The sequence below is a fragment of the Amblyomma maculatum genome, chromosome 9 (assembly GCF_055883805.1).
Source record: "Amblyomma maculatum isolate TAMU_Amacu chromosome 9, ASM5588380v1, whole genome shotgun sequence".
Classification (NCBI taxonomy): Eukaryota; Metazoa; Arthropoda; class Arachnida; order Ixodida; family Ixodidae; genus Amblyomma; species Amblyomma maculatum.
In genome coordinates, this window is record NC_139352.1 from 23,783,035 (window position 1) to 23,804,384 (window position 21,350).

A 21,350-nucleotide genomic window follows, 5' to 3' on the forward strand; every position below is an offset into this window, starting at 1 on the left:
GAGATAAGAAGTTCGCAGGTGTCAAGTGGATGCAGCTAGCACAGAACCGGGTTAAGTGGAGAAATATGGGAGAGGCCTTCGCCCTGCAGTGGGTATAATCAGGCTGATGATGATGATGATGATGATATTTCTTGCAGACCCCTTCTATCTTTTTGAATACTTCAAGTCACGGGGTGCTGAGGTACGCCCGAGTATTAAACTAATCAGAGAATCGAGTTTAGATACGTTTAATGTAGTGGCTGGAGAAATTCAACTGAAGACATTAGAATACAAAAGGTCTCCGTAAAAGATTGTTTATGATTTTTATTTGCAGAGAATAATCATTAATCTGAATGCAAGTTCTACGATTCTCCAATGTCTATTTCCGTGCCCTGCAGAAGGCAACGCTGATGAGTTTTTTGCGCTGCCTTGTGCCATTTTTGTAGGAATAAAGGGATAGATCATCACACAGACAGCCGTTCTGTTTAATCAAAATTTAGCAAAGGCAGCCTATAGAGCATTGCAGTAGTTTGTGCAGAGGCTTAGGAATCAGCATCAAAGTATATTGGATGACCCTTATACGGAACTGTCCTAGAGAAGATTCTCTATCCAATGGCATAATGCAATTTCGGTCAGCCTGAAAGCTTCATGGCAGAATGAACCCAAGGGCAAATCTATTACGTCGATATGAGTTAAAAAAACATTAAAGCAGAAGCGCCCAGATTGAAGGAACTGGCTAGATAAGGTGGAGAAATGGATTTTGATGCACAGCCAACGTCATAAATCCAAAATCTGGCAGGTCCGGCTCCTCACAAAGCCTCTTGAATGCCCTCGGCATTTTTCGACACGCAACTCGAGAACACCGGCCAATTTGCGCTTAATTCAATTCACTCCACTCCACTCCGCTAGGCACACTGACGGCCCGACTCACGATAGAGAATCTCAGGGATACTCACAGGAGGCGGATCAATAACTCGAAGCGAATTCAATTTCCTGCACCATTTTACGTAAAGCCGCTTACATAAAGAGACGTCCTCTCGTCATCTTACAACAGGAACCCGCCTCCTCACGTGTAGAACAACGTGCTATACCAATTGATACAATTCTCATCCGGATATCCAACGGCCTAAAATTTGTAAAATCACGATATAGAAATTGAATGAAGCTTTGAGGCTCTGTGCGCTACCTGCCAGCAGTGACGTTAACTAATTGCTAAGTTTTCAACCAAAAGAGAGGGGCTATTAGCTGGAACGAGTCGCTAGAAGCGGCCTAAACATGCTTGAAAGCATTCAACGCTATACAAAGAAGTCATGTCTTTCAGAGTATATTTTAGAAAGCGAACCGATCTGAAGACGGCATACCTTTTGATTAGGTATTTTTGCATCTGCATGATTTGTTATGTACCATATCATATCTGCCCATAGTTCAAAAAGTGCGGGAATAACGATGTGGGAGGTAGGGCGGATAATTCAATAGTATCCCCTCACACGTGCTTGGCCCGATCAGTAAACAAGGACACGGTGGAGCTAGGGCTTAAAAGTAGCCTCAAGTGTTGTGCAAACATCGCAAATGCAGTGTTTATAGCGCTTTGCATAGTGGTGCCAAAAGGTCGGAGCCGGGAAATTTTCGCTAATACTAGAAGGTAGCAGTAAGAACACCGTGTTCTTAAGAGTGGCAACGAAGTATAGTGCGCGCAGAGGCAACCTGAAGGAAAGATAGCGGGAGAGCGAGATGAAATGCCAAATGACTGAAATAACTTCTAAAATGTTCTTCTTGTCGGGCCTTCGAGTCTACCTGCACTGCTTCTGTTCGTTGTGCAAAAAAAAATATTATCGATGAATTTTATTCACGCATTGTCACGTTTTACAGTTGTATAGAGCCTTTGATTCGAAAATGCTGTTATTACGGAACTTACCCCATTATCACTCCTTCGCCTAGCACATTCCAATCATTTTCTCGATGAATAGGCGCTAACAATGAATTAATTAGAAATTATTAGAAATTAATTAGAAATTAAAAATGAATTAGAAACAGTGAGTAATTTAATAAATACATATTATTTAACGAACCAGCGTACATGGCGTAATCAAGAAGGACGGCTCTAATAAACAATTGAAAAACAAGTTATAGAAGAAAGCTAGTTCTTGCATAGACCTCCATTCTACCGTATTATGTTCAATGTGGACAGGTACATTTAGGTTAACATCTTACGACTGATGTAGTAGGTGTTACCAGAGAGAACACTTTTTCCTTATGATTTACCTCAGCTGAGTAATAGATCTACAGCGAAATACATAATTCTTTAGAGGCTTCGCATTTGAAGTAAACTCGTCATCATTCGACAGTGAAACTGGGACCGCGGCATGTCCGGAGGCCAGTAGCTCTAAATGTAAGCTAACCTGGCCGGCCTGCACATGACTGGGTGGTGCCGAATCAATTATTCTATTCCGATGCCTCAAATGAAAGGCGTGTTTCGTCTGCCCATTTTCCGCCCAACTGCAACAAAAAAAAAAAAAAAAGAGAAAAGGTTTTCATTGTGTACAGCGAGCTTCTGTACAGTGCTTGTTCTGGCGCAATCTCTCTGAGTCGTTTTCTGTCGCGGGAGCACGGGAGCTGGTGAGTATTTCTGCTCTGTATTGCCGCCATTTAGGACTGCGGGGAGATGCAAGGTGAAGCCGATAGAAGTCGATGTTCATCACGCACCATGTTTGAATCGTAGATAGCAGTGCCAAATGCGAGCTAGCAGACCTGGATATGTCAGACGCAATACCGAAATATGTACGTCTGTGCAGGCCCCAAGTAATTACATGCTGTAGTACAGCTTTACTCTTGTTTGCACTGAATCCAAAACTTGTTGCGGTTTAGGCTCCAAAGGCTCTGCATTGCCTCAGTGAAACGAACTGCACCGCCCAACGTCTCTCTCATTGCTCTGCTGCCCCCATGGAAGATATGCTCACTGTAATAATTGAAGGCAACGTACTTGAAGCTTTAGTTCATATCGGTGCTGCTATTTCCGTCACGCAGCTTGAGTTGTGCTTACGTATAGCAGAAGGGCGGAATCATTCCACCTGACTTCCCTTAAAGATCGCAAGAAAGGTTGCTCTCCATAGAGTTTTCTTATATCTTGCTTGCGCAAAGATAAGGTGGTCAGCCGTGGCCCCGCATTTACGGAGCACGTACGTTACTCGCTGCTTTGATGTTCACAGCCGTTAATGGCCTAACTGCAAAAGGGACAGGAGTATTTGCTTTGCTATACAAGTATGCGAGGTGCAGTGTTCTTTTTGTACTCTCTCTCTTTATCAGCCTGGATGCTGCATGGTTCGGCCATTAGCCATGCTTAAGAAGTCAAAAGACAAGATATTCAGCATGAAACGTTACATTGCAGCGCAGAAGTAGAAGTAGTTTCCTCAATTATGGGTGTGCGCCATACATGTGCATAATTCATATGGACATATACTATGGTGAGGTTGCCCAAAAGTAATAAAAAATAAAATGCCTCTGCCCGTGCCACTGAGTATAACGGGCTCAATTCCAATGAACAGTGAACTGATACGAGAATTACTGCATCCTTTATTGCATTACAGGGTCCTGCTTAGTGGCCTGGTTTATGTACATTACCACGAATGGCCAGATTGCTAACGTGTGTCCGTCTTTGTTGCTCAAACATGAAGGTTGTGTATCATGATTAACCAAATGTGCATTAGTGTTTGAGCCCATCACAGCACCGGGAAACACTCTTAACTCTACGTTGCTTGATTTTCGGCCCTATGGCACGAGCAGCTATTTCCTTCCCTCCGCTCTACACCTCATGTACGTTGAGCCGAACCTGTTGTGCTATACTTTTGTTCATTGCGCGTAATACGGTTAGAAAGCAAAACAGTTGACCTGAGGACTTCCGATTAACGCTTTACTTCATGCGTGCAAGGATGCGTACAGGAATGTGCACAGGTATTTGTGCGATACTACGCAGGCAGTGGAATGATTAGTATGCAACGTGTCCATGCATTAAGCTAGAGGTTGAAATCAAGGTATATATGTTCTGCCGTATCACTATATCTTTCCTGTGGTAGCATTTTATTTTTTTCTTTATAATGGCTATTGAAGAAGCATCTTGAGTGTTTAGTACGAAAGTTTGATTGCTCCAAAATGAATGCAATAACCGCTTCCAGTTGTTTTCTATTAGTGTTGTTTTCGTTCAGTTTCCAGTTGAAATTCAAATCGCTGATACAATTAATCGCTCTTATTATAGAGACTGATCTAAACGAAAATAGATGGTAAGCATCTGGACACATGTTGCCGGTAAATGCCTAATTAAACAACCTTAACGACGCGCACTATATTGAACTAAGTTTTCGTAAAAGATACCGCAATGCAAAACATTATCAGCATGTCGCAAAGTATAAGATGTGCTGTGTGAAAAAACGTGCTCACTATCGCTTCGTTGCATACTATCGTATTTATTACTTGCATTAACTTTCACGTGATCGAGGTAAATTTCGACCAATGTTCAAATTTCATCGCGTAAACAGGAAAACCCATGATCGTCCACGAACGTGCCTACTCACCCGAAATGGTTTTGACAAGGATTTCGACTCTTGCTCTAGCTTCTTTCTTGGGCGACCCTCCGTCTTCGGAGATGACGGTGAAGGCGATCGTGGTGTCGGCGACGTCCGCTAGACTGCGATTCAACGTCACCTCTCCTGTGATGCCGTCCAAGGCGAGATACCTATAAGAGCGCAGAATAACGTTCCTTAAAGCCTAAAATATAAAGTGGACAACTTTCTACATCCACGCTACGAGTCATGCTGGTTTGATAGTCTAGATGCATTCCTCAAACTTTGAAACACTTGAGCATGGTACAACAACCAAGGATGCCACCGTTTTGTGGTTAAATGTTACATGAATGAATATTCTTTCTTCTGCCCTATTAAGGCGAAAGCATTTATAGGCTCATGAGTTTACTCCGTGCGTGCGTCCGTATGCAGAAAGTGTCACACTCAAGTCGTCAATCAAATGACGCCATCACCCACCAACGTATGACGTTCTGGTAATGTTTTCAAAAATCATCCTCATATTGCGAATGAAGCGCCGAGCCCTCCTATAAACAGACAAGCATTTTAACCAACTATACGCCCCACCGGGCACGTGTGAAATATCTTAGTCCCTGTCTAGCGTTCTCGCGCTCTCCATGGCAACGTAGGGGCGCAACGACGGCGGTTGCAATCTGGTTTCCATGAGGACGCATGGCGCACGCCATCTGCCGCCAGCTATGAAGACCAAGCAAAGCAACGACTGCGCGCCATAGCCATCGACTGGAGCTGCTCACCTCAAATCCGGCACCGAAAAAGCTCGGTGCGTTCAGCGGGGTTCAGGCAAATAAACACCAGAGTAGAATCAGCCCCAGGGGCTACCGCGTTATCGCTCTTAAATAGTCTCAAGTGCATCTTTGCGCTACATATATGCTTGTGTTAGGAAGATAGTGAGAGACCGGAAAGCGTGGCGTGGCATGGTTCATAGGGTCACGAAGAGTCGGACACGACTGAACGACTGAACTGAACTGATGCTTGTGAAGTCTCCACACCAACTAGACGAACATTTACCTTAGTCATGCTTGAATTCGAGCACTGCTGTGGATACTGCAATCGATGCTTCGTGGGAGGTAGATGGGAAGTATTAAGCATGCGTTATAAGGGTTTCTTTTTGCGTAAAAGGAATGCTTTTCAGGCTGTGTGACGTTTTCGCGCATACCATTATCTGAGGTGTTACCATGTCAAGCAGGTGCCCTTGACGATAGTGAGCCAATAAAAACCAAGGCAAGCCCAAGAATTTCATGCACAGATGTTGAATACATCACAATTTGCTGTGAAAACGCAACGATCATAATGATGGCCTTCTAAGGTCCTTTTTGACAGCAACACAAGTGCCCTTGGGCTCATGAAGTTGAGCGGGCTTAGTCTGGAGGTGCTTGCCTAAACGGCGCGCTTTCTACAAACATATTGTAAATAATAAAACAATACATGTGTTTAAAAATAATTGCAACGTATTTGGGTCGTACACAACTGATGAGAAATCGTTTTAGCAGTTCCGCTCTGTTCCTTGTGTATGTTGTGTTCTAAGATATTCGAGCAATGAAGCCCTGATATGAATGCTAAATTTTCATGAAGCTCAAGCGGCATCAAACGGCATCGCAAAACGTTTTCTGCATATTCACAAAAAATGTGTATCACTGTAGCTGCGCCGATGTTCAAACACAATGAATTGGAGTACACAGGGTTTCGGGCTGGACATTTAGTCTCACGCTGTCTTGTGGTACCTCAGTGCGATCACATTTCCTCTGGTCCAAAATAAGTGCTTCAGTGGCGTATCCATCGAGACATATACGTTGTACCGTAGCGAGAATAGGGAGCATATGGTAACAGCTTTTTAAATCACTGCCAGATTGATTCGTTTAGATTACGCATGAATTCCAACATTTAGCGCATTGTATTTGGATATACACTTCGCAGATACCCTCTCCTTTCTTCCTTAAGGAGACAGTAAGATAAAGTGATCAGTTTGAACATATTATACTGCACGCAAAGATGACTAGGCCTTACTTCAATGAAAGTGTGCATAGGCTTATTGCATCGTAGAAAAAAAAGCTCTATCAATACGGTGCAGCTTTGTGGCTATGTTTTAAGCTGGCAACTACCCAACCGAGCCATGCAACCTAAAAACAGCCAGTGCTATAAAGAATGTGGTGCTTGACAGTGTGAATAATGAAGCCCAGTGTCACGGAGCTAAGGATAGATCTCGTCCACTTCAGCGAAAGAGCCAGCAGGACCTGGTATCCAACAGCCACCTGTAAAATCATGCCCTCGCAGCACGAAATTTAAATGAGGTAGATAGCTAGCGAACCGCCTGCTTTCTAGAGATATCTTCTGCTGAAAACTGCTGGTATTTCCTGCGTGCCTAGCTAAACGCTAGATACCGTGCGTGGTGGGTTTCTATTTAGTCCTTCCTGCAACGCGGTTAGAACTTTATCATGAGCTACATCTGTAAGGAGAACGTGGTTGCCACTATTGCGAAAAATACGATGTGCTCAAGGGATGCCAGTATTCCACATGAAGGATAAAACTACAGTCCGTTAGTCATGCTACCAATGGCGATTAGCCATGTGACCTTCGCCACATGCTGTCATTATACGCGACACTTATGAGAAGGTGTACGTTGTCTCCGACGGCTGATATCATAAAAAAGGGGGCGTAATTTACCTCAGCGCCCTGGTGGACTCCGGTCCGGCCTCGAGATGGTAGTAGACCTCGGCGTTGTACGGCACCGGGTCCGGATCCTGTGCTCGCACCTGGAGCACCCGGTATCCTGGTCGCGTGCGCGTCTGGTGCACCTCGGCGCGGTACACTAGTTGCTCGAAGTGGGGCGGGTACTCGTTGGGCACAGTGACCTCTATCTGCATCGTCTTCACCTCGGTCACTCCCTGGCTCACTGCGGCCACAATCACCTGCGCCACAAGGAGAAGGAAACGAAGGTTCAAAGTGCAGGCATGCAAAGCGGTTTGTTTCTTGTGCCAATGTACCTCTTACTGCCTTAACATGTTCTTTGCACAGTTAACTCATTCAACTGTCCATTTATGCGTTTATTTGATCTTACCATCTCACCTGCCTCGCGGAAGAAGCATGGCAAAAGACATTGGTGCTTAATAGATACATTGTTCTATTAACGCTATCGATCACACACAATGAGCCCTTCATTCAGTAAAATGCTTAAAAATTAAAAGAACGAGGTCCCCAAGAGTTTATTAAAACGATTTCATGAGATTTTCTCTTCACCTTCAAGGAAAAAGGTATATAGGGAGAGCGGTTCAGCCAAATCGCGTGTGTTATGTCAGACGTCGAAGCACTCAGAAGATAACATAGATTCTGGGTGAACAGACCAGAGGCATTACTCATTTTCTTCTGCACATTCTTCAAGGTAAACCGTTACATTGCTAGGAGAATAAGCGCAGACGTTAGGGTTAGATGGCTAACCAAGTCTGACTACATTTAAAGGCACAAAAACTAATCTACCTATTTTACTCCTTCATTCAAAGCCTTCATTCATCAGAGTCTGCATATTTTTGTGGAACTGCTATATTACGCATTCATCACTCCTTTAACACATTCAGAACCACGCTGTTCGAATCATCTCTTCTAGTAACTATACGTGTTCTGCATCACCGATAGTCGCCAAATATAAGATGTTATCAATTTCTGATTCAGGTGAATATCTGCTCGGAATTTTATTTTGAATATGTCAAAACAGGAAGCTGCCGTTTGTTTTGTCACCCGTCATCAAAGTTCTTACCTCAAACAAGCACGATTTGCATCTCTGAGCAATTATTTATTATTATATCGCATTAATAATTAGAGAAAACAGGCCACTAATTTTGTTCCTTTCTGTCGCCATGACAGACCACGTAATCGCGACAAAAACGAAGTGGCGAATGCTAGCAGTGTGACAAGTTCGGCTAAATGCGTTTACCTCAAGATCAGCTATTGAAATATAAAACTATGCTGGCTTTTTTAGCCTTTTTTGCCGCTATGACATGGGCACCATGCATAAAACAGTTAATACACCTAATATCTCTCCTGGATCAAAGCTCACACGCATTTCCAAGTGTTTTACATTCGTTTAGTTTTGCTTATATTGACATTTTAGAATACTATTTATCAAGTGCAAGGCTGAAGTCTTCATTAAGCCATCAGCAGCTGAATTCTCAGCACCGCCCATACCGCACATTGATTGTAATGCAGAGAAAAGAACGCACAAAACCTAGAAGAGAGGAAGGAGAGCACGAGAAAGGTAAACTGAATTGCGAGTTGCCGGTTCTTCACCCTCCATACGACCGTACAACGCCTTCAAAGGCCACCAACCTAGGCAGCTGTAACCGTGGCTTGGCGTGTGTGAGCTATAACTGAATGAGTAATAAAAGGAGGGGTAAGAGTCGAAGACGCCAATCATGAAGGCAACCAAAAGCAAGAGAATCAAAAAACAGTCACCCAATAAACGCAACGAAAGTATGGCGTTCACAACAGCAAAGCTTATGCGTTGCATGGCTTGAGCCCTTAGTATCGGTACCAGAATGAAAGAAAAAGCAGGCATATAGCCTATGGGAGAGAGAATTGCAAGAAATAAGATGGACCTTGATATAGTGATATGGTTGCAGCGAACACACGATGAGTGGAAACAAAAAGAAAAATATAGAACAGGATAAAAAGGCTAACCTAGAAACAAGAATTACCACGTTCAGGGAGCAAAATTGGCACAGCAAAGAACGCACGATGTCAGGAAAAAAAGAAATCAATAGGACAAGATAAGGACGTATTATAAATATAGGAATGACCACAGCGCCAAAGGCGTTTAAAGGAGCTATTTTACTTGAACTTGACTCGGCTTTCTGTGCAGCTCAAACAAAAGTTTGAAAGGGAAAGCTAGGGAATGGCAGGGAATACATATGCACTCGAAAATAGAAAACTAAAGACTTCCGTTAGCGTCACAAAAAGTGCAGTATTATCAGGAACCTCAAAAGAAATTTTTGATACGCTTGCGGTGCTCGCACGTCCGAGGCGTCGACAGCAGATCGTTTTCATCCTCAGGAATAAAAGCTGTCCAACTCCATGTGTCCCCCCCCCCCCCCCCACCTCAACGCGTTGTCGAGAATCACCGCCCTTTCTTTTTTAGTTTGCTTTTTTTCCCCACTATGCTTTATTTGAAGTTATAGGTGACTCAGAGGCCCAAATGGCAAAATGAAAGTGGTGGATAATCACGACAAGAGGACAGGATATTGCACGCCTCATGCCGAAACAGCTGGATGCAGTGGCAAACTTGACAAAGGGTTAAGAGGATTTCTTAGTGTATAAAGCAAGGACAGAAAGAGAGCAATTGAAAACCAAGGGGTGGAGCCCATTGATTTGGAAGGTCTAAAGTAAAACGCAATTTCTTGATGCAGTGATAAAAGAGGATTCTAAGCTACTGCATAAATAAAAGCAGTAAACAAAGCACGTGGGAGTCCCATCTCTACAACAAAGTATTATGTGATCGGGAAATATTACGGGGGCAGGAGCTATACCCAGTACCTGAAAGAAAATAAGGAGAGAGAGAAGGAGGCGGTAAAAAAGCACAGAATAAAAGAGGGAAGGAACGATGAGACAAGGAAAGCAGGAAGGAAAGAAAAAAAAAAATGAACGAGAAGAAAACAAAATAATCAGATAAAGCCTTTCTATGTATTCCTGTCCATCCTTCGTGTTCTCTTTGTGCTGTAATGGAAAGACAAAGATACGAGTACTTGCCATCTATTGTCACTAAGCTTATAAGAAATGCTTCGCGAGATGCACTGTCATGCTTTCAAATTTTTAATGAAACGCTCCGAGTGTGCAATATTATTCAATGTGCATGGTTGCGCATTGCACTCGGTAAGTTGCGGCAGTGTGCCCTTCATGACGTCTGACGCGTCCTGGCAATCTGGCGCTTATTTCTGAATTGCACGGTTGGAGAGTAAGAGTAAGTGAAGGGTTGTGCAATTTAAAACGGCCGTTTAGAGGTCGCCTGCCAACAGGAATGCGGTCTGCCACAGAAACAAACAGCTGTACTAGCACGTAGATCTCTGCGCGAATTCATCGTCAGATTATAGGGAGCTTCAACGAAACGCTAAGAGCGCCATTTTCCTGTACATTACAGCGTCGACCATGGAGCAGGCCGCGCAAATAGGGTCAAAGCCCCTCGAATATGTTGCACATATGAGACACGAATTGCTGCAGGAGCTCACCATTCTAGCTTCACGTGTTCATTTTGCAGGTCGGTCGTCTAAACTTTTAGATGACTGCAATCCTGATTGAGCCCATCGTTGCACCTGGAGTCCCCTCTTGAAAACAAAGCAACCTCTGAGCCGCTCCCGACTTAAACCCCAAGACGCGCGGCGGCGGAAAAGTAAACACCGATGATCGTTCACGTACGAGCGACGAAATGACGTGCACACACTTCCTGTTTGTCCGGACAGCTGTGAATGCCACGTCAGTTGATGGGTGCAAGCAACTCTGATCTGCGACGTTCCAATCGCTCCTGGTTTTGTCGCATTCGTGGAAGCGTACCTTTGGTATTTTGAAAAAACCTCAGTTGTCTTGTCTAGAGTTCCCTTTTGCGCTTTAATCTGAGTTTGGATGTTACAGCCCACCACCGCAAAGTAAACCATCGCTTGAGCACTATTTGCGCGGCCCGCTCCATAGTCGACTGCTGCACTGTGCAGGAAAATGGCGGACCTCCCCAGACTTCCCAGAATGCATAGCGCTTTCAGCGTTCATGCAAGCTCCCTATAGCTATGTGTAGTCCAGGAAGAATGCCTCTCTCATGCCTCCGTATTCCAGCTGCGCCATCTTATCCGCGTAAATCAAATACCATGTGCTCACCTGATATTTTCCGCTTCGTAAACTATCGGCTTTGGAATCATACTTTAGGCATTATTGGTTGTGAGTAATACATAGGAATCGATTCTCAAATTGGCCAATGAATAAGTATAGCAAGGCCTAAGAATAAGAAGATAAAGCTGTGCCTGTGCCATTTTCTTATAGCAGGCTAATTAGCCAATGACGCTTCTTGTCCCACCGCGGTGGCTCTGTGTTTAGAGTGTTCTACTAATGGTTTCGGGAACGCGGGTTACATCCCAGCTGCTTAAGCCGGCTTCCGCTTGATGCGGAAGGCAGGGCATCCGTGTAATCTGGGATGGCAGTGTGCGTTACAAGCCCAAGCTGATAAAGTATCCGAAACCCGGAACCGCGTCTTTCTCCATAGCCTGAGTCGCTTTGGTAAGTTAAACCCCATGAACCTAAAGAAAGCAACATTTAGCACATTTATGTTGGTTTATTTTAGTTTATAACCTACGATGTTATGGAGCGGTCACGACAGAGTTTCAAGATAGATGAGGGAAGCAGTACGATATTTTTTCACGTCCAAGCTACAATCTACGACTTACACCTAATGTACACATAATAGCGAAAGAAGAAGCGCAGTATCGTGTCTATCGCGCTAGACTTGCTTTTTTTTTTTGTGAATGTAACCAGACAAAAGGGTAGGAAGTGGACTGTTTACTTCCAACAAAGGCGGCCTTACTAACTGTTAATAATATATGACGACATTTCTGTGTTACTCCCACTTTTGTTTTCGGTCTAGCAGCCTCAAGGCATTTTCAAAGCGGTTCCTTCATAGTGCCCCGGTTCCTTTACATTGATTTGCCGTGCGCGTTTCTGCCGCTGACAGGCAAATGTTGTTAGCCGCGAGTCGACGTCAAACGATCCGTGCTGACGTCAACATGCCTATCGCTGCTGCTCAGTAGGCAGCGCATGCAGAAAAATGAAGGGGAAAGCGTGTAGGCCTCGCCCTGACAGCACCGAAACAGGAGCATGGCAGCAGTTTGATGGGCCAAGAAAAAAAAAAAAAGGTCGAAGATGAAGAGTGCACTGTAGGCAGCAGCGGCAAAAGATGCTAGGAAGAGGTCTGGCCTAACTGTCAAAAGATCCCTTCGCGGAGGAAAGAACGCGGTTAAACTTACTGGCTTTTCTTAGTATTGTGTTTCGTTCGTAGTTGCCTGCAAAGGAGAGAGCAGCGCTCGCAGAATAATTACTTGCTTCCCGGCGCGCATCACCAGCAGGGAACTTTATTCCAGGAGTGCAGAGTTGTCCAAGGGAAAAACATCTTTTCTTTCTAGCTCTATTTCTTTTTCAAATTTTGTTCCGTATTCTGTTCTCTGTTCTCGTTGTGTACGGCGTACCTGGGACTGACATGAAACGGGGACGCGAGCAGATTGAAAGAGGAAGCGTGTTTCCGGAACGTCGCACAGACTGAATAAAAAGCGGCCTTCTACCCTTCCATGTTCCAGCACTTTGGCACGCTGTGTGCTGAATTGTGTACACAGCGAACTAGCAGATTTTTCTGAGTGTACCCTGAACTGAGCAGTGGTTTATGTTTTGGATGAATCCAACATTGTTAACGGCATAAAAATATGTTTGTTTTTATTATAACGCATAGCAAACTGAGGAATGACATTTTGCCAAAGAATGAGCATTGTAGTACGTCGTCCCTCTATGTTTTGGAAACATTTTGTCACCAGATGCGACTATTTTTTTTTTTTTCAGAACTATTGTGGAAGTTTGGCTTCAAAATGTGTATGATCCTGTGTCTGCTTAGTAAAGTATTGGAGTTTTGACATCATTGATTCATTGATTATGACATTGTGCACAAACTTTTTCACCTCTCTGACAGCATTAATCACTGGTGTGTTGCTCATGGGTAGCCGACAAAATATTCCCGTTAGTCATTTTATGCTACTTAAAGCAAAACTATTCATTGTTGGTTAAAAAAGATGTCGAAAGGGCTAGAGGGAAGTTCATAGCATCATGTCTGTTGTTTGCGACGACCTAGACTCAAATGATAAAAAGAGAAGCATAAGGTCTAACAGGATTATCTACATGGATTCATTGAGATAATAACAATTCGAACTTTCTTTAACGAGTCTTTCAACAGTCATTGCTGTGCTATATATTTCAAAGCCAAACAAGCCATCGCCAACTATTCGATCTGTTCCGTCATCGACTATCTATGCACAGCTTCGCCACCTTTGGACTGTAAAATAAGCACGCACTGGTGCTAGCCCGATGCAACAATGCTCGGAATGGATCACTGTGCGTACATCTTGCAAGTAAGGAATGAGTTAACAATCTCGAGAGAAAAAAACTGGATTATAATACAACTCTCGACCGCGTTTGTGCCACGTGTAATGTAAGTTGTGTTTCGAGGGCTATCCGTTCCACAGTGGTAGACGTAGAAACGTTGCAGTAGAAGGATTAAAATTTTGCTATATCAGTTGGTTTAGCATCATGCGCGCTTAAGAACATTGTAGTTTTGCATCCCTTTGTTAGCATGCGCTTGGTTTTCTCCTCTGTCGTATACCTGATTATCATGATCGGTAAATAATTATTGCGCCACTAATTTTCATTTACTAAGCTTAAGTATAAAAAATTAACCTAGGCTTCTGTTTATTGCAATTACTATGGACTTCCTTCAAACATATCTCACAGCAAGCCGCCCGTCTGCCTAGTCTGGTCTGCTTAATACAAGGCAAGGCTTATGCAAAAACTTCACAGAAATTAAGGTTTCAGCCTACCAGGCGGCAGAATAATGCAATATGTGCTTGAAGAGCGCAATGCGCGCTTGCCTCTTTCTCTCTATCCGTATTCTAGCGGTGTTTCAAAATAAGGAACAACAGTGTTGACGGCATTTAAATATAGAACAGTCATGGATTGTCAGGTCTGGCTGAAGGGAATGCAAAGTCTGAAAGTCATTCAGAACGAGATTAGGATGGCCAGTTAGAAAGAATAAAAGAAAATGAAAAGCATAGATGGAAAGGTCGAAACGAAGAGGGCAAGTAAGTAAAACGAGGAAGTAGAAAGGTAAAAACGCAAGAAATCAAGAATGAAGCAAGGGTAAAAGTAAGGCCTAATAATTGTTTTGTAGCGGCCATCACCACGGCGATATCGGGAAACAAGCGATCGCAATAAAACCACGGTTCGTGCGCCGGGGCGTCCGCGCCTCTCGGGAGGTGTGAAAGCTTCGCAGTCCCCTCTCTCTTATACTCTCTGGCACCAAACTAAGTGCGCATAGCAGCCGTAAAGTATACTAGGCCATCATTTATTACTTGCTGCTCCGCTTAGGGTTTGAAGCTGAACACAAGTGGGTATAAAGGAAGAACTTTTTCTTCTTTTCGTGAAACGAGGCGACCATACTGTCTCAATCTTTCTGCTCGATGCAGAGGGGTAAATCCAACACTACAAGAGGAGCAGTGTATGGAAGAAGGATTTGTCTACAGTAATTCAAATCTGATCAAAATAACAACCAAATTGCGAAGTTCAATGGTATTTCAACCTCGAGCAGGCTTTCCGGGAAAGCTTGAGTGCATTTCTCAGCTTCGTTAATTTAGTGATGCCTGGCGAGGCGTCGTTACGCGCCACGCTCAAAGCGGAACCTCGCCCGGGCTTTAACGTATCAATTAATCGCTAAAGCAGCCGTTTGTAGGGCTAGCTCCTACAAAGAAATACATGTTTCGAAAGTTTGCCGGGAAATAGCCTGGCTCAAAGGGATTTCACAGCGATGGCTCACCGTAGCACATAGCTTTTTTTTTTTTTTTTTTTTGACGCCGACCCGACGGCCTGCTCTGCTCCGCGATAATTTTGAGCGAATGGTTGTGCAGTGATCAAGAATGCGGCGCATCGTAGAGCCTGTCGTAAACAGCTGGCGCGTTAAACTAGTTGCCAGTCAGATATTGGACATATGCCGTTGTGATCATAGGCGAGGCGCGTATTGCTTGTTCGTTCGAAACAGCATCGCCGTCGCTGCACCCTAGCTTTGTGAAAAAAGGGTTGGAGAAATATTCACGTACTTTCTTATTACAGAATAACTGCCTGGGGGGCGAGTTGGTGCATGATGGAATTGAACGGCGGCGCAACACGGAAACAGACACAGACAAGAAGGGGACACCACATGTCCCCTTCTTGTCTGTGTCTGTTTCCGTGTTGCGCCGCCGTTCAATTTCTTATTACAATTGTGACGCAGAAGTTTGCAATAGCTATTGGAAGCGAATATCCCTCGAATTCTATGCCGTTCATTGTATGCGCAGGTGCCCATTTAGAAATGAGACAATTTGTGCGCCCACCTTATCTCAGAAACCAAGTTCGCAGTGTGATCCCCACCCCGGCGGCTGCTTTTCAATGGACGCGAAAAACAAAGGCGTCCTAGTGTTGTGCTATATATGGGCACGCTAAATATTATCAGATGGTCGTAATTGTTGCTTGGCCCTCCACTACGGTACGCCTTTCGGACGTTATTCCTTCAGTGCCGCCTTTCTTCCCTAACTGCGCGGTTCAGGTGACGACAGAGACATGTGAAAGATGCTGCTCATTTCCTATCTGGTAAACCAATTTACAATTCTAGAAAGGGGAAATTTATGGAATGAAAATACAGTAAGAAGAGAGCAACCGCGTTTACTCTTAAAGCGTAGAACAAGAGGAAGTATATGGCTGCGTAGTATCAATGTGCACTGGACTAAGGTAGACGCGAACCTCAGTTCGCAAGCCGAGCCAATGTTTCGACAAGTAGACTTTTCTTCAGCCCGGACGAAGACAAGTCTACTTGCCGAAACATCGGCTCGGCTTACGAACTGAGGCTCCCCCTCTACCCTTGTCCAGTGCTCTTTCGTACTACCCTTAAAGCGAAGCTTGATAATAAAGTGTAAGTAGTTGAGAGTGTGGTAGATAATCGCAATTCTATAGAGGCCATAAGAATCTGCTAACCTCTTTTTTACCCCTGCATGGAGACAGATTTTAATTTCGTTCACGTTCACAAGTACTAGTTTGGAGGTTTTGACCACATTGAATCCAATATAACGATTCGGTCATGTGACCATCAACCCCACATTATCGAGAGTGCTGACTGAAGGACCTGCATGCCACCAATGACCATGCGCGCCCCTAGTGTCACCCACCTCGTACTTGTCTCCGACCTGTCGGGTGATGGGACGCGCGGTGGTCATGTTCCCCGTGATGTGGTTTAGGTGGAAGTAGTTGGAGTCCTTGACGTCTAGAAGACTATAGGCGACGGGCTTCCCTGGCGCCGACTCATCCAGGGCGCGCACCATGGTCACGTGCACACCCGCCGGCGCCCCCTCGTGAACGCGAGGGTCGTGAAATGGGGACCAGAATACCAGCACTCCTGTGTTGCACAAAAGAAGGGAAAGGAAAGAAGAAAAGAAGAAAACGGGCTCGTTAGTGCGCTACTGCGCCTACTCGCTGCAGGCAACATTTCATCCTAGATCCGAGACAAAAAGAAAAAAAAATCTACATCTAAAATATCAATCTGACACGCTCCTCTAGCTCGACATCTTTCTTTAACTCTTATGTTGAAGTCCGCAACTAGGCGATGTCATTGTGTTTGACGTCGTAGCAGCATTGGGTCTGCCGATAATGAGCGCCGTAACTAGAAGAATGTTGAAACTCTGCTTCGAACTGTCACTTATTGCGTTTCGCAAGACAGACTTGACATTGCTCTTTTTTCGTTCACTGGAACAGTTCCTTACGTTTACAAGTCACGTGAGAGCCCCAGTAAGACGCAGTCCTTCGAAGAAACTCGAAAATGCTGAGTTCGCTCGTTAACTTTTCGTAAACTGCAGACCTCACCAGTTCTATTCTTTTTGTCTTTACTTTATCAACCTTAGATGGTGAAATGTCTGAATCAGCAGAGAATGCTGCGTAGTTCAAGTTACTAGAACCTACAGTTACGAAACTATTTGCAGCGCTGGTTGCAACATACCTTGAGAAAGCAAGCGCATTAAGGAGTTCAAGAAACCTCTTTTGATTTTTCTTAAGCACAGCAACCCCGTCGTCAATGAACAAAGCCGATGAACCACCCTTTGTGTTTTTTTTTTGTTTTTTTTTTTTGGAATAATAACTCGCCGGAGAAATTTCATTGCAGCTCTAGCATCCGCTAGACACCCTCATTCGGCAACCCTCGCACCTCTCTCCTCTCTTCTTTCAAGTAGTGCAACGTGGGAAGGAGGACAGAACGTTACAGGTAGAGGCAGAGCTGTAGTAAAAAATGTACTATCCTACAGACGCGTCGTATGCGATAGAAAGAAATCAAACTGTAAGCACAGAGCCATCATTTATGCAGGAAACAAAGTAGGATTGGCAAGAGGAGAAGAAAACTGTAATATGTATAACAAAAATCAACACAGGAAGGCAATTATAAATTAGTGCTCACTTATGCTCCGCCTTCGAGGCTTCCCTTTACCGCATCTCGTTGCGATATTCGTTCGCGTTCATTCATTTTGCTACCTATTTATTCAATCTTTATTCTTGAATCCTTTATTATCTCCAACGTACTCAATAACACAAAGTTGCAAGATACCATTCTTTTGTGAAAGTCTATCCGATATTGATCTAGCTATAAATCCCCGCTTTGGCAAAGCCGTCCGAATATGCCTACGTGGCCTCTGGAGTGAAGGGGTCCAACTCGTGATCGAAGGCATTTGGAAGGCTGGATTCTCATCTAACCCTTCTATCGCCGAGACGGAGCCTGGCTTGTCAGTGTCTGACAACTCGGTCACGTCACGTGGTGACGTCACACAATGCAACGACGAATCAATCAATTAAGCCCGGCCATGTCATCTGTCAACTACACCCTGCCAAATTTAGTCCGCAATATTTAGTTTAAACGCCGAAGCCGCAAACGCCATCAACACCGACACCAGAGTTTCTGGAGAGTTGGGCCTTAAACGGTGAAGCATCAAAATTATAGTAGACGTCCAATAAATTGATGAAGTTGGGCACGTTGCCAGGAGTGATGACGACCAAGTTATTCGTTGTTCTATCGGCGCATGATTTGTAAGCGAAACTACGAGTGACGCTGCGCAGAGAATGAGTTAATCTCAACATTTCTGCTGACAATTTCTGCTCATATAAATCAGTCAGGGCCCCTTTCTTGAAAAACAATGAAACTAACAAGCGTTAGAAATAAAGCTTCCAGGTGTAATCCTTTTCTGTAAGTGGTAGCTGGGGGTCTCCACACTGTGTTTTGTGCATTAGCGCTAACACGGTGGATGCAGCTGTCGAACCGTTTTTGCCGCAGTCAAGAGAGAAGGCGTTTTGATATCTTCCTCGCGCCTCAAACCTGCGCCCGATAAAGTTATTGCTGAAAAGGTTAAGGGTGCGAAAGAACTTTAGCTGGCCGGAAGGTTATGAAAGTTATTCGGCAGGCGTCCAAATGGCAACCGTTTTCTAATTTCCAGCTGCGTGTCTAACTCTGCACTCTGTTTTTAATTGCGTGGGTCACTAAGTCTGCTGTGTTCGTTATTCTTTTCTATTACTGAACCACTGATGAAGCGCAGACAATCTTATTAACTCACATTCGCCAAGCTTAACGAGTTTCACGTCTGACGCTCAGCTACTTTTAAAAAGATGGTGAAGGATACAGCGCAGGGTAACAAGGGACCATGGTCACTAAGGTCATTGCAGCCTTTGCAGTTTCGCGTCATTGAAAATTTGTAATGTTGAACACAGACTTCCTCCTGTAAAGTTGACCTGGAAAGAAAATATTTATTCTACCTGAAATGAGACGTTAGCAAATGCCTTGTTCACGTGCTGTACGTCATTAGCAAGGCCAAGCATGAGCGAAAAGCTGTAGAAATCTGCTGCCCTTTCATAAAGAACGTTAGCCAGCGGATTTGTGTCTCGTTGATCCAAAACCGAAACTACGGAAAGATTTTCTACGGTGTGTCACCCCCGCTGGTGTTACTGGCGAGCAGTTTCGTCTCGGTGAGGTAGACCGATAACTGCACGAAAAAATAATAAGGAACCAAAAAAGCACATTGCTCTAGTTCGTAGTGCATGTCAATTATGGAGTTATTTCTTTTTTGAAAAATTCTGGTATCCCATTAGGACTGGCCCGGGGCAAGTTTATATGTGCACGTATTAGATTGCACGCTGGACTTTACGCACCATGCAAGTTATTCTAAGGTTGTACCGCTTTCGTAGCGCTATATGCTTACGTCTTCCGGCCACTAGAGATAAAAAACTAACGCTGGTGAGAACGTTTGAATTATGAGGTTTAATACAAGAAATTCATGAGTGTTTTTGGCTTGATGCAGAAGAGTAAAGGAAGAAAAAGAACTGTAAGGGCAGTAATTATAGACATCTAAAAATTTCCTTCAACTGCGTGGCCATTTCTATTGTCTTGTCTATTTTTTCTCATTTGTTTTTGCCATTATATAACGCATTCCCTTTTTTTAATGAAGTGTTGTGCCGCAGTTCAATGCTAGGTGCAATGGCTGGGGACTTTGGGTAAGCTAAATAACGAATTTCAATGTGTGGTTCATCGCACTTGAAAATAAAAGCAATATAACAAGGCAGCTTTCGGCCTCCCTATCTGTATTAAATACAGTGCTTAAACAATATTTACTTCATTTATTTCTTTTATCAGTATCTTGTAAGAGAGCATTAGAATTCTTCGCATCACCTCTGGGGCCATTTTCTTTCGTTATTATTGTTACCTACGTAAAGAGGTAATGAAAACCTTTTTCATATTTTCCAACAGAGGGCTAACATTTACGACTCTTCATAGTTGCTCCGCGGGAAAGTACTGTCATATTTAAGATCTGGGCAATGTAACGTTGTCAGGAGGAAAGATTGTATGATTCATGAATCCGCATTAACCTTCAGGACTACGAACGCTAGAATCTGCTTCATTATTTATTGCCGAACTGCGAAGAGAGCAAAACTTTTTGGCTAGTGTGTAACCCCGAGAGCCATGATGAACGCTGTGTACGATAGCACCAAATTCTCTATGTACTTGTACGACATTGAAGCACAGCAGAAAAAAACTATAATAAAATAACGGTTAGCAGGACGAGCTGTAAGTTATTTTCTGTTGGTGTCTTGTTATTGAGCGTGCGACGCTTTACTTGTGTGCGCCCTTCTTGATACCGAGAAACGGAGCCTTCCTGGAAAGAACGTATATAGCCACCCCTTCTTGAGCGACGAGCTCATCTCAGCTCTACCTCCCTCGGTTTTGTTAACGAAGAATAACATGAACCTACAAAAGTAAATATTTACAATCCTGGTGACCACATAAGGCGCGCTGAGTCAGTGAATGGGTTACACTTGGGCTCGGTTGCTGCCTGCAGGTGTTTGGAGCGTTGCGAAACCCTGCACTCGAGCAGCTCGTCTTTAATACAAAACGAGATTTATTAAATTTTGTGGTTACGAAACCTGCACCGAGTTACCCATAATATATACCGGGCAGAAAAATGAGTGCTTCCCAAGCGCTAGCAAGGGGATGCATCCCGTAAGATTTCTCTCTCTTTTTTTGTTTCTAACTTCAACGTCTTAAAGGAATTAAGAAAGCTGTGATTTGTCACGAAATAAAAGAAAACGAAGCATGAAGCAGTGGCACGCGCGTCTCTTGCTTGGGTCGGAATCAACTAAGTGCTGAAGAATATGTAGCGAAAAAAAAAAAAACACAACCGGCTTAGTTGGCTAGAGATAGTTCGAAGATGAATTCGGCCATAAGTATATAAGATGAAGTTACGGCCATGTTCCCAGCTTACTATCCCGCAGCAATAAATGAATAAAAAATAAAAGAATATTCGCATTACGTGCTAAACGTATGCACGAGAAAATTGTAACTTTCAAATTTCAGGTTACAAAATAAAGTTGATGCAAGCTCAAGGCAAGCAGAATAGTAGGGCTGCTTAAGACTAAAATATAGGCGTATGAGGAAAACTAAAAATTAGATCGCAT

At 43.9% G+C, this 21,350-nt stretch overlaps 1 protein-coding gene across 1 annotated transcript in view; it reads right to left on the minus strand.

Moving 5' to 3' along the window:
- Positions 1 to 21,350, minus strand: part of LOC146178596 (uncharacterized) — a 148,685-nt gene that overhangs the window by 49,363 nt on the left and 77,972 nt on the right. The window contains exons 2-4 of the mRNA XM_084580005.1: positions 16,541 to 16,767; positions 7,233 to 7,477; positions 4,545 to 4,705 (exon numbers count right to left, since the gene is read on the minus strand). Coding sequence (XP_084436131.1) covers positions 4,545 to 4,705; positions 7,233 to 7,477; positions 16,541 to 16,767 — 633 coding nt within the window. The remainder of the gene's footprint in view (positions 1 to 4,544; positions 4,706 to 7,232; positions 7,478 to 16,540; positions 16,768 to 21,350) is intronic.